This window comes from Atta colombica, unplaced genomic scaffold (genome assembly GCF_001594045.1).
Source record: "Atta colombica isolate Treedump-2 unplaced genomic scaffold, Acol1.0 scaffold135, whole genome shotgun sequence".
Lineage (NCBI taxonomy): Eukaryota > Metazoa > Arthropoda > Insecta > Hymenoptera > Formicidae > Atta > Atta colombica.
In genome coordinates this window covers 412,469-426,324 of record NW_017259223.1, presented here as the reverse complement: position 1 = coordinate 426,324, position 13,856 = coordinate 412,469, and the positions used below count along the sequence as shown (strand labels likewise).

The window sequence follows — 13,856 nt, the reverse complement described above, 5'->3', positions numbered from 1 at the left end:
TATAACACTACAAGAATAAAGCCTACATTTGCAGAAAATTGTTACGCATCCATTTCTATTTTCTTATTTAGTTTTCGCGTTATTAAACCCCGCGTCATTTATCTACAAAACTTATCTCTATTACATACGCAACTACGCGACACATTCTTTTGTTGTTTTGCCTATTCATCCGCTCAGAAAGACTACAATTTTATACAAATCGAAAATCTTATCTCGTTATTATTAGAACTAAGAAAATTGGAGCACGACTCGAAAACTGGAGTAATCAACGAGTAAATACAAATTCATATACGGTATATTTATTTCACATTATACACAAATATTATTCTTTTTTCAAAAAAAAGTTCTTGACATTAACTATCGCATAGATAGCTAGATTTGTAAACTCAGACAATATTTACATGTCTAAAAGATCTTATAAGACCTTTTTTAGATATATATGTCGAAAAGATGTCGAAAAACGGTCTTTATGACGTCTTTTAGATATGCGTGTTGTTGGGAAGATAATTTGATTAATCGAAAAAGCAGATTATTTTTCACTTATAGCGAATTCGATTGGACGCACCAGTGTGCATTAGTGCACATTAAAGCAGTCATACACAAAATAACGTAGAGATATATTTATACATAAATAGAGAAAATCGATTAAATCCTGAAATACTCAATACATTTTATTGTACTATTAGATAAAATATGTATTTTATAATTCGAAATATTTGTATCTCGATAATTCACTTTTATACTCAAATTAAATCGGTGTGAATGACTTTAATATGCACTAGTGCTTCCAATATAGTGCTTCGCCATTAGAATCGAATATAATAAAAGTCTTCGTGTTTTTCTTATAGAAAAAAGACAGTCTTTTTAATAATTGTTGAATGAAAAAAAACTTGAATGAAAAAAAACTTTTACGTAAGAATTTTATGTTTTTCTGTCTTTTTTTACACGCATGTACAATGCAAGATTACTATCGAAAAGATATGATTTTTCGAATAAATTTAATTTATGAAAATTAATTTTTCTAGAAAAACGCGCGTTTAAGATTTAATAATATTATTTTAACATTGTCTCAAATTCCCAGCAATCATTTAAAAATAAGCTATAATATTTTGTGTTGTAATTTCTGGTTAAAGAAAAAATTATACGAAGTTTCTTTGAAACTTGATTTCAAAGTAGCAATTTTGCGCATTTTAGAAAATGAAAAATAGATATCCAAGTAGAGCACAAGTCATGATATCAGAATGACTCCAAAATGATTACTAAAAGTCACTTTTCAATCATTTATGAATCATTTTAACGTTATTTTGTTGTTATCATAACTGTTCTGCTTAGATTATAGAAATTGTAAATACTTATTAAGGGAATCTATAAGAATTCCTTAATAAAATTCCCAGAAATTCAAAAACTTAATCAAACATAATAATAATAAACAAAAAATTTAATAAAACAAGATGGAAGAGATTTTCAGAAAAATATATCCAGTATTTTATTGACATGATGTGTCACTACGTTTGCCTTAACACTGCGACACCATATCTCTTGATTTGAATGATTTGATTAATTAAAATAAATATTAATTACAATAAATTATCTTTGTAACATCGTAATTATGAAAATGGAGTTACGCATGATATCGATATACAAGTGTCAAAATGTAATCGATCTCTAATGTTCTTTTTATTTCTTTTTTTCATTCTTTTCGGATTTCCTTCCTGCAGGACGCAGAATGTCTACAGAATCCAATCCAAATGTCAATGACTTACGATACTTTAACCTGCCTTTGTGTCCTTATAAGTTGAAAAATCACTTTGAGGAAAAAAAGAAGACTACTTTCCTTTTAGAAGACACAGTCAAGACTAGTCGAGACAAACATCGTTCTGTTGGCATTCAATGAATAACTGCGGCGAGCAGTTAAGTGGAACGCAGCGAAAAAAAGAACGACATTTATGTCGATCGTGTCTCCTAAAAGGAAAACAGCCGAAGTGACAATGATTCTCGACAGCACGACAGCTTTAACCGCTGATGCTGATGGTCTATGGTCCATGTGATTTCGGTTGTGGCGTGCACGTGCGCACTCCCGGCTGGCGGCTCCCGCAATAACTGGCGGCGCGCGATCTTCCAAAATGGCGGCAACCGGGCACTCGTGCCCTTGCATGTCATTGACAGACCAAGTTCGGTCTGCCGCCGACAGTTATCGGACGGCACGGACGGTTGTCGCAAGTGTTTGGTCTCCGTACAGTTTATTTTCTCGCCAGTCGCGACCAACAGATTAACCTCAATTTCCAGTTCCTCAACATTTTTTTTCTTCTATCAGTTGCAGCACTCTTGCGAAAGTACCTTGCGATCATGACCGCGACGTCGGTGACGAGCCTGACGGTGAATACCCGGGTGTACGAGGGCCAAAAGCCGGGTACCTCAGGTCTACGAAAAGCCGTCAAGGTCTTCCAACAAGAGCACTATACAGAGAACTTCGTGCAGGCGACACTGCATGCCCTGGGCGATCAGCTGACCGGCTGCACCCTCGTCGTCGGCGGTGACGGACGATTTTACGTGAGGGAAGCGGTGACGAAAATCATCCGAATCGCTGCGGCAAACGGGGTAAAGCCGTCGTAGAATAGATTGATATAATAGCTGTAATAGCAAATTCATTCATTCACTCGCATTACACTAAATTAATGCACGTTAAAAGCAGCTATATGAAATTAATGAAATTAAATGTAGAAACATAAATATAAATATCCAATAATGATATTATCTTGTTTAATAGAATACACTTGTATTATTTTATTGTCAAAGTTGATTATATTATGCCATTGTATTAGATACTTTATATAAAGCAGTCTTTTGATATGTACTAATCTAGCATAATGTGAGTGAAATTCTAAGAATTAGAAGAAGATAACAAGTAAATTAAATAGAGATTAAAGTTAATCTATATTGGATAAAAAGTTAATCTATATTGGAACATAAAAATAAACATAAAATATACAGAAATAAAAATGAACATAAAATATACAGAAGAATTCATTGATGACATCAATTAACAGAATTAGCAAACTTAAGGTTTGATATTAGAAAGCACAGATTTATGTAATTTTTTTATAATACGTATATTATTTGATGACTTGACATTAATAACTTTAAATTAAAGTAATATAATTGGACAATTGTAAGAGATTATCTGATTATAAAATTATAATGTACAAACATTAGATATATTGTAATTTTTTTTTTAGGTGAGAAAGTTAATAGTTGGACAAAATGGCATTCTCTCGACGCCAGCAGTGTCGACTATAATACGAAAGTATAAAACGCAAGGAGGGATCGTTTTAACTGCGTCGCACAATCCTGGTGGTCCTGATGCCGACTTTGGCATTAAATTTAATTGCGACAATGGCGGCCCGGCTCCAGACAACGTAACGAATAAAATCTATGAGATTACTAAAACGCTCCAAAGTTATAAAATTATTCCTGATATTAGTATAGATATTGACAAAGTGCAGAGTGTCTCTATTGAAGTGGATGGTAGACCATTTATTGTCGATATAATTGATTCTGTGAAGGATTATGTGGAATTTATGAAGGAAATTTTTGATTTTGCGAGTATTAGAAAATTATTACAAGGTAGTGCAGATAAGCCAGCATTTAAAATTCTCATCAATTCAATGAATGGAGGTTAGAGACATTATATAATTCGTATTTAACTTCCGCTTTTATTATCTAGATATTGTAATAGAAGCTGTAATAATTTTTAGTTACGGGACCGTACGTAAAGCAAATATTTAGCACTGAATTAGGCGTTGATGAAACTAGCTTAGTAAATATAAAGCCATTAGAAGATTTCGGTGGTTTACACCCCGATCCAAATTTAACTTATGCCAAAGATTTAGTTAATGCTATAAAGGAAGGACCGTATGACTTTGGTGCGGCTTTTGATGGAGACGGAGACAGAAATATGGCAAGCAAAATTCATCAAAAAGTGATCTAAAAAAATTGACCTCTAGATAAGAAATAGTTTCACTAAATTATACTTACAGATTTTGGGCAAGAAAGCCTTCTTCGTTACTCCTTCCGATTCCTTAGCAGTGTTAGCTGCTAATCTAAAATTAATTCCGTATTTTCAAAAGACTGGTGTTAAAGGATATGCTAGATCAATGCCAACGGCTGCGGCTATCGATAGAGTCGCTGTTAAAAATGGGGTAAAATTCTTCGAAGTTCCTACTGGATGGAAATATTTCGGTATGCAGAATTTTTATCTTACGGATATTACAAATTATCAATTTTATATTTGTTCAATATACTCTTTTTTTTTTTTTTATAGGAAACCTAATGGATGCTGGAAATCTATCATTGTGTGGAGAGGAAAGTTTTGGTACCGGTTCCGATCATATTCGTGAGAAGGATGGAGTATGGGCATGTTTAGCCTGGCTCAATGTGATCGCAGGACTAGGAAAATCTGTGGAAAATATTTTATTGGATCATTGGAAAGTTTATGGAAGAAATTTCTTTACTAGGTACACGCACACACAGTCTATTATTTTTGAATACATATTTAAATATTTTTTAATTCAACGTTAATCCCTACATTTCTGGATGTATTGTTATAGGTATGATTATGAAAACTGCGATTCCGCATGCGCAGATAAAATGATGCAAAGCATTGAAACCCTAGTTGAAAAGCCAGATTTTATCGGTAAACAGTTGCAGTACGAAGGTAAAGAGTATATTGTTAAGCAGGTGGATAATTATTCCTATACGGATTCTGTTGATGGTAGCAAAGCTACGAAACAGGTATGTTCTACAATCATATTACGAATAACCTCGTATTTTCAAACTAGTTATAATATTTTGTACGTGTTAGGGATTACGGATATTGTTTGCGGATGGCTCCCGCATCGTATTCCGTTTATCCGGAACAGGAAGTTCTGGTGCCACTATCCGTATGTATATCGATAGTTATGAGAATGATCCAGTTACTTTCGAAAAAGACGCACAACTTGTTTTAAAACCTTTAATTAATATCGCATTAGAATTAAGCGAACTTTGTCAACATACTGGTCGCAACGCGCCTACTGTGATTACATAAAAGTTCGCTCCTTACGTTCTTGCGTTGCAAAACTGTCTTAGAAACACAATAACAATTTATAAACTCGCGATATTAAAATAATAAAAATAAATAAAAAAGGGGAAATGAGAGTCACGCACAGTTGTCAGTGTACAAATTATCAAATGTAGGTAATTATTAGAAATTCATTTATTTTATTTCAAACGTTTTGGCTCATCTTCAGGTCATTATCAGTGAATATTGTCGACATTTAAGGGGATCTTAAAGCGAAGCTCGAACTCCGATGAAGTCACCAGAAGTCGTGCTGCGCATCGATATGTTTTTATATACACATCAATATTTCATGCACCTATGATACACGCAGTCGAACATTCGTGTCAATTTTCGTATAACAAATTCGTTGCAATAAAGCGTCTAAGTCTAATTCTAAGAACTCGACATTAGTTGTTCGTGTAAACTACGTGTCTGGAAATCATTATTTCGTACGTACAGGTTGCAAAACATTAATTCCAAGCAAATGTTCATGACTTGACAACTGAGATGCCATATTTCACTAAAAAATATATCAATTTTGAAATTTTTGATCGTTCTCGACATAGATTCAACTTCCCAAATACGTATTAATGCATATACTTTAATCTTGAAAAAGAATTTTCGAATCGGTGAAAGAGAAAAAAAGTATTTGTTATACAAAAATTACATGATTTAATCGGCAAAATAGGAAGCTTTAAAATCCCCTTAAACTTTGAAGGATATTTCTAATTTCAACTGAATAATTCGAATACATCACTGGCAGATGAGTGTTTTTCTCGTATTTTAAGTGTAACGCAAGCGAATTTATTATACAATCAGAATAGGAAAATATGGAATTATATGATTCGATACTGTATAATTTAATTAAGATTGTAACTTGGACTTTTCTAGCAACAACATTATAATTTAACAGTATTAAATATTAAATCTCATAGGATCATACATGTGAGAACACATTAATAAGAAATAAATGCTTTTAACAGTCTAGCTAGATCTTAAGTGCTTGTATAATTTTGTGTGAATTTATATATTATATTACTATAGTTTTTTAAATTATTTTTGAAAGACAAACTCTAAACTCTATTGTAGTAATATCACGAATTAAATTGATTAGCAATTTAACAATTCGATGCTCTTAGATTTTAGAACAACGTTAATAATGCTGAATAACATATTAAAATCTGTAAATAATTAATTTTTATTACGAAAAATATTGCCTCGATTGGAAGCCAAACTCAGATCTCTATATAACATTCCTTGCGAGCCTTCTTAAGCCTTCAGACTACCGAAGCTTTAATACATTACAATGTTTGTTGAAGATGAGATTATCTTAATTGTAAATTCTGCAGTATCGAATCATATAATTGATCTACGTTTTCCGAAAATACGGATAATACGAACAATTGCGCATAACTCTTATTTGAACTATCTTATCTCATTCAACTTTATCTCTTATTTATTCAAAGAGATTTATACAATAAAGGTCCGGTTAAGGTATATATTTATTTGGATTGTAAAGATTTGTCCAATTTCAATATTAAACTCACGAAGCAATAGCATAATAATTGTTACTGGCATCAATGAAGAAATTTTCCATTTTTATAAAGTGTTACCGTTTTACGATTCCATCCATATGATGTACATACTGTGCATATTGGACGAGAACTACTCAATATGCATATCCGAGTAGCAATTGTGAGAAAAGTGTTTTAGGATCTATTAGAATCCTTTGCTAGATATTTAAGTAGATGTTATTGCTTGAATTCTCCTTACATCCATTTCAAGTTAAAGAATACGTAAACTTACTTAAATCTTAAAGTTTTGAGTATATGAAGAATGTCGGCATTATCCCTTTTTTGAGCATTAAGAGATACTTTGTAATTGTCTCTAATTATTGGGTAAAAATTTGATTAATAATTTATATATATATTATATATTTATATGAGTTTTAATGAGCATTAAAATTATGCTTATTTATATTATGATATGGATATATCTGACACATGTAGAGAGACTATTTGTGTCGGAAAATCTTTGGAAAAATGTTTCGCGACGTATCATTACATTATATAATGATATTGTTAATATGCAATAATCTATCTACTCGTTGTCGCAGCGTATGATAAAAAAAAAACCCAAAATTTATCGTGTCCAATTAAGAAGGTGTACTCCAAAAAAACTGAGCATAAAAATATCTTGTACTTACCTGTTATTAAAAATTATGTTGTCTGTATATTATTTCGGCGACATGTGTATTTTTTTTACTAATAGCTGACACTAAAGTTGATAAGACGCTTTCGTTATTATCGTACATTTATATTTTGCAGCCATAAAATTGCAATGATATGTAATGAATGTCACCACGTGCATTCCGGTATGTAAAAATATAATTTGTAAAAATTACAATTTTGAATGGACAAAATAGGTACATTGTCAATCTTCCAAAGCTTATGTCTATCACGATTCATATTTGATATTCGTTCTATAATTTCCATTCATTTTCGTCCACACACATGAGTTTTACAGACTTTTACAGTGAAAATACTATCTAACGCTTAATTTAATATTCTAGAAAAATTAATTTGATTGATAATTGAATTGTTAATGATTAAATTAATATACTGTGGAAGAGGAGAATCATTTACTGGTTGATAATTTATCAATATATCAAGGGCATAAAGATTGGATTCAATCAGATAGCATAATATTGGAGGATTAACAAAAGCGTAAATTCGATATTGTCTTGAAGGACCAGTCTTTCCAACGTTCGCCAAACTTATTACTCTGTATTATAGCCAATGCTACGATTCAGGCAGAGATATAAGAGATTTATTTGTCAAATAAAGTACTAGATTTTTTATCTGAAGATGGAATGACTGGCCCTGTGAATGTAGCGTAATGGATAATAATAAGCGGCTTTAATTTATTCTGCTTAACAAAGTAAACATTTTATTAATAAATTAAGTCATCGTAAAGAAAACGTCACTGCGATCCACAATGGATGGTGATGCTGCTTTCAAATTCTAATGATATATTTCAGAATCCTTTTTCAGCGTCAGATTATTATATAAAAATTATATTTGAATCTAATGTTGTAGATTTATTTGTATCGATAAATTTATACTTAAATTGGAGTGAGAAAGATATGAATCTTTTTACACTTCTTGTACAGTAGCATATGTAAAACTGCCTATGTAAAATTTATACTATTTATTGCAACACAAGCATAATACGAAGAGAATATTAAAATTTAAAAAAAACATTGAAGTTTTTGTAGATAGTAGTGTACAACTGTAAGAATCTTTTTTTTCATCAAAGCAGTCATCCATTGGTCTTTCTGAAACTTTCATATGTTCATTGATACCACGCACAAAGCTGGTCATTTCATTATGATTCCCAATTCTCTTCACTATTGCGAACTGCATTTAAATGCATACAGTTTTCCCAAAGCACTTTTTTTACTTATTTTTGTCACGGTTAATCCTTAATCATCTGATCTTTTTACAAAAATATATTTTTTTACTTTGCCTTCTCAAAACAACTCAGTTCTGACATTCAAATATCGAAAGAAGCATGGATGCTTAAATTGGTGAACTCACCAAAACCTGAGAAATAACCAGCAAGATCTTGTCATAATTTCTCAGAATTTGGGCGACCCCAGATATAGCGATGTAGGTTTGCAAATTCGAATTTAGCGCGATACTCAGCGTTTTACAGTCTTCAAATAAGTAATTATTTAAATGAAATGATGCAACGGAAATTTTCATGCATTTTCTGCATTTTGTTGTGCGATATATTTGTTTCAGGGCCATACAAGGACAACATAATTCACTGAGTATCTCGTTAAGATTAATAGAATAGAATACGTTAACGAATTTGTACAAAGAACAGTAGAATGATTCAAAAAAGAAAGAATTGAATTTCTTTCGAGAAGGGACAAAAGTCATAACAAGCACAATTGATGCGAAATTCTATATGTAACAGTATGTCTCCACGTAAGAAAAAATGAACAATAGATATAGTAATTTGAAAGTATGAAACACGTTCGATAGTTATGAGAGGCACTTTACTGTATTTCGCGAGTGGATGTCTCGACTATCAATAATTAATAATTGCACAAATGTATTATTAGTTTTCCTTTTCTTTTCATTTCGTCTTTGCTTCTTTCTTTTGTACGATATTTCACTATGGGCCTTTATATCGGAAATATCACATAAGCTCGTTTTACATTACGGGAAAACGCGCGATCATGATTCACGTTTCATTTCAAATAAATTGAATAAAATTTTCACGAAGCCGGTGTACGGATATGCCGTAGAGATAAATAAGAATACGGAACAAAATAAACGATATCGTTTTTTTTTCCTTCTGTGAATAAATGCAGCGTGTTACGGAGAGATTTCGCAAGGCAATTATGTAAATAGTTGACGGTGAAGGAGAAGGAGAAGAGGAGGAGATACTTAGGGACCTGAGCCGACACACGCCCCCGTTTGATCTATTAATTACGTTCTAGAAAAGTACAAAGGAAAGAAAGAGACAAAAAAAAGAGAAAAAAGTGCATACTCCAAGTACTCTTTAGAACGTAATAAAGATTACTTAACGCGGCGGCGATGTCACAGAGACCAGCACAGAGACTGCCGATTACTATAAAGATATTAACATGTAACATTTGTATCATAATCATAATAAATACTAATTATCATTATAAGTATATGAATGAGTGGCTGCTCGGAATGCACGTGATATGATTCATCGCTGCTCCAATTTTTCTTTATATCGTTCCAGTGCAGTTGCAGTGTCTAATTCTGGCGAAGTATTCCTAACGTTCCTAGTACGATATAAATGTGTTCTCCTTATCAATTAATCGAATCAGTGTCAGCGGATTGTATAAAAATGCACATAACTGTACTTTTGTTTGCAAATTAGCGCTAGATGTGATCATACTAATTTTCAGTACAGCACATATCTTGAATGTGATTTTCATGTTATAAGCAGAGACTGAACATCGAAATAAAAACTAAATAGCAAAATTGAATACATTTGATTGGTTCGATTTTTATCTTAGTTATTATACAAAAAATATTGATATATAGTTGATATTTTTTAAACTGTTGCAATCTCTGGTTATAAATAAAAATCGGTCTCACAAAATCAATCTCATCTGCGCTAAACCTTAAGTGGTAAAAATCTTCATATTTACGATTATGTCAATGCATTCTTCGTGTCCTTATGTTTAAGTGATTATGTTCAAACGACATATACAATCTCAAAGTAGAGATAATTAATTCGACTTTTAATAAATTTATCTCATACAAGGAATCTCTATGCGTATTTTATTATTTTATTTTTCATATTTGTATTTGTATTTTATGAGAATTCAGATAATATAATATTACAAAGAAAAAACAACTTTTTATTCTATTGTATTATTATAGTTTTATATTATTACTACTATAAAAAAAGACTTTTACGAACAACGATAGTTATTGTGGAGTTTATTAAAAGCAATGTTCAAAATATATGTTTTATATATAAACAAAAAATAAGATGTAGATTACTTTCTTCATTAACAGTTTTTTTTTTATATACATTGATAGTTTTTTTATATACATTGTTGCATATCAACAGTCTTTTTGTAAAAAAAAAACAAGAAAATTCAGTTGATCACACTATATCAAAATCATCCCTCTGTAAAACAAAAATTTATATATGTATTTATATATGTATTACATATAATTACGAAAATATAATTTAACAGCAATAATGTATAATAAGAGATGCTGAAAGAATTCTCACCTCGTTATTGTATTCCAATACGTGTTTCTTAATAGCAGATGTGTCTACCCATGTTACGAAGTCCTCTAAATTTCTGTAGTAAAACATACAACTGATATATTGTTTTATTTGTTTCTTCATTTGTGCAGTGAACAGACAAAATATGTTACCTTGTTACCAAAAACGCTGGGTCTTTTACAACTTCTACTCCGACTCGGACATGACCCTGTTCTATCAATTTTGTCGCCATGGATATTGTCTGACTCATCTTATTGCGCACCATAATGACCGGGAGTCTTCGTCTGCAGAAGCAACTAGCAGTTACTTTTTGTGTCTGCGACAAGTCCCATTTGGTGGAAATCAGGCCCATCATATATAGCTTCTCCAACAATACGGCACTTTGCTCAATACGAAAGGGATGGTCAGGCTCGACTTCCTTAATCTTCCTACCTAACTCTCGTATATCTCGTGATAGTTTGTTGTATCTACAATTCATTGATATCCTTTATAAAGATAAATAGTTTCAGCACTCTTCGCACTTATCTTAAAAATCTCGCTTTAAAAAGCGAAAATAAAAATAAGAGCATGAAGTGTTAAAGTTCATTATTTTTACATTTATTTCACATTATACAGTCCTAATAAATCGTCTATTATTGTTTATTATGTTAATGTATACTGCCTGAAAAATGTGTATATTTCTACATGTTTGATTATTACAAAGAATATTACTAGAGCCTCTGTGATCTAAAAGCTTAGAATGCTCACACGAAATGCTAGAAATTCAAGTTCGATTTTCGACCGAGGTAATATTTTTTGTAATAAATTTATTTACAAATTTTCAGTACATTAAGGTCTTCTTAAAATTATGCCAATTAGGTAAAATTATTAAATTACAATTTAATTTGTGATACTACTATAATAATTCAGTTGCGTTTCTAACTCCAAAAAAGCAATTCAATATGCAACTTGAAAGATTATAAATGTATTTTATATAAATTCACATGAAATGATATTTAAATTTTAAAATACTCAAGATCTAGCTTTGACCAATATAAAGGTATAATATTGGAACGCTTTCAAGCTAATATGATTCTGAAATTTAATCAAATTCCATTGCTGCAAACGAGATAATCAGATTTTTGCACTTCTTTGCGATATCTTGTTTTACGTATAAAGTCAGTATTAAAGTTCACTTGCATTATAAAATGAAATATATGGAGGCCCAATTCGCTTTACATTGTAACAAATTCAGACCTTGTTAATTCCGTTTGAGACAGTTCTGCTGATTCCATGTCATACGCTTCAAATATGACTTCTTGCTCTTTTTGCTCCTCTGATGGAGCTTTTGGATGAACTGCAGAACGCAATCGTGCCGGAATTATGGTTGGCACATCGGCATAATCAATTTTTTCGCGAATATTGTAACGAAAACCACGGGTACGTGGTTGCGTTTGACAAAAATAACAAGAATCAACAGAGTGTTCACTTTGCGGTAACCAAATTACTGGCGAAACATATTTTATCCGATATTTCTTTCGTTTATTTTCATCATATTTCCATGCGACCATAGCACGGTAACAGTAATAGCACACAATCTCTGGCGCATACCACAAATTTGGCACATAAAGCATAACAAAATAACCTTCAAAACCTTCCACAAAACTTTTCGATATCGAGCGTGAATATTTTGGCGATACAAGTAAACCACATAAATAGCAAAAGTTATTACGATTCGGGCACTGCATCCCCTTTACTTCTTTTTTAATTTGTACTTTGCTTCATCAACCTATTTTGCTTTTGTTTTGAACCGCGATCTGACAAATTCTAAAACACAGTGAGACATAATTAAAACATATGCGCATATGATTATGACCGCGATCCGATTCGCGCGAAACGCTTAAAAATCATTTCATCCTTGTTGTTTATCAAATGTTAAATGAAGAACAAACGATGCTCATGAGCGTTGTCAGCATGAATCGAATCACGACCTATAAAGCATGAAAATATAATTGCGGCGCATGTTCGTATTGCCAGCATTTCGCGGCTGGCATTTCCTAACCTTAATAGTCATCAAATTTAACAATTAATATCTCGGTCCATGGGACAGAGAAATAAATTCACTACTTTATAAACAAAATCATTACTTTATAAACAACTTCACTACTTAAAAAATAAATTCACTACTTTATAAACAAATTAAAAAGAAAACAAATTTATTACTTTAAAAACATAAATTGTTTTCATATATTATTCTTACGTTTTGAAAGCAGTAAATTTGTTTTTAAAGTAGTGAATTTATGTTTTAGAGTAAAGAACTTGTTTTAAAGTAACGAATTTGTGATCGCAGCACATGCTTAAATCGTACTTCATGGTTGTGACAGATTTCCTAACCTCAATAGTCATTAACTTTAACGTTTAATATCTCGGTTCGCGAAGCAGACATTTTTCTTAGATTCTTTTGTTTCATGTAAAAACGCGTCAAATTTCATCAAAATCTAATTTCATCAAAATCGGAGGTAAGGGAAGCATTCTAAATTACCTATTGATTTAATTATTTCACTTACACCGTATAATCCGATCTTCTCTGAATGCAATAACGTTTCAAGATTTTAACCTCATGGAGATTGTTGTCAACTTGCCAAGACAAGAAATCTACTTTTCTCAGCAATTTCTGCTCGTGATACTTCAGTTTTCGCACCATCGTGATTGTCGATAGATTAAAAGCAACTGTTACCAACGCCGATCATAGTATAAACATGGTAGAAATGAGTATATAAGTACCATGAATATAAGTACTTATACATTACTATGATGCCGATTAACTAAAGCCCGTTCTACAATGCAACAGTAAGGGTACGGTTAACGCGATACTGCAAACGCTTTAAAGCATTTTTTAATTGGTCAGTGTGTAAAATTCTTTCTTCTAATTGATTCATTAAATGCATTCAAAGCATTTGTAGTGAGACTTTGACCACAGCCTAAT

General features: G+C 31.7%; 2 protein-coding genes across 5 annotated transcripts in view; one reads left to right on the top strand and one right to left on the bottom strand.

Annotated features, from left to right (window-relative positions):
- The window catches only part of LOC108684532 (phosphoglucomutase), a 13,949-nt gene extending 7,961 nt beyond the window's left edge, over positions 1 to 5,988 (top strand). For 2 of the 3 annotated variants that reach the window (XM_018188906.1, XM_018188907.1), the window contains exons 2-8: positions 2,315 to 2,598; positions 3,237 to 3,675; positions 3,756 to 3,958; positions 4,038 to 4,239; positions 4,322 to 4,514; positions 4,608 to 4,791; positions 4,862 to 5,988. In XM_018188906.1, coding sequence (XP_018044395.1) covers positions 2,347 to 2,598; positions 3,237 to 3,675; positions 3,756 to 3,958; positions 4,038 to 4,239; positions 4,322 to 4,514; positions 4,608 to 4,791; positions 4,862 to 5,086 — 1,698 coding nt within the window. In that variant the 5' untranslated portion in view covers positions 2,315 to 2,346 and the 3' untranslated portion in view covers positions 5,087 to 5,988. Of the gene's footprint in view, positions 1 to 2,133; positions 2,599 to 3,236; positions 3,676 to 3,755; positions 3,959 to 4,037; positions 4,240 to 4,321; positions 4,515 to 4,607; positions 4,792 to 4,861 lie in introns of those variants that run through there. The other variant, XM_018188905.1, reaches the window with a different exon arrangement.
- A 4,582-nt stretch (positions 5,989 to 10,570) lies between these two features.
- LOC108684555 (U3 small nucleolar ribonucleoprotein protein IMP3) lies at positions 10,571 to 13,626 on the bottom strand. Of its 2 annotated transcripts, none has more exons than XM_018188945.1 (4): positions 13,438 to 13,626; positions 11,044 to 11,358; positions 10,895 to 10,967; positions 10,571 to 10,786 (listed from the first exon to the last, which is right to left on the bottom strand). In XM_018188945.1, exons 1-4 carry the CDS (start codon positions 13,572 to 13,574, stop codon positions 10,763 to 10,765), a joined length of 549 nt encoding a protein of 182 aa, XP_018044434.1. In that variant the 5' UTR covers positions 13,575 to 13,626; the 3' UTR covers positions 10,571 to 10,762. The 2 variants fall into 2 exon arrangements, with proteins under 2 accessions (XP_018044434.1, XP_018044433.1); XM_018188944.1 differs by lacking the exon at positions 13,438 to 13,626 and adding an exon at positions 12,128 to 12,487.
- Between the last annotated feature and the right edge of the window lie 230 nt (positions 13,627 to 13,856).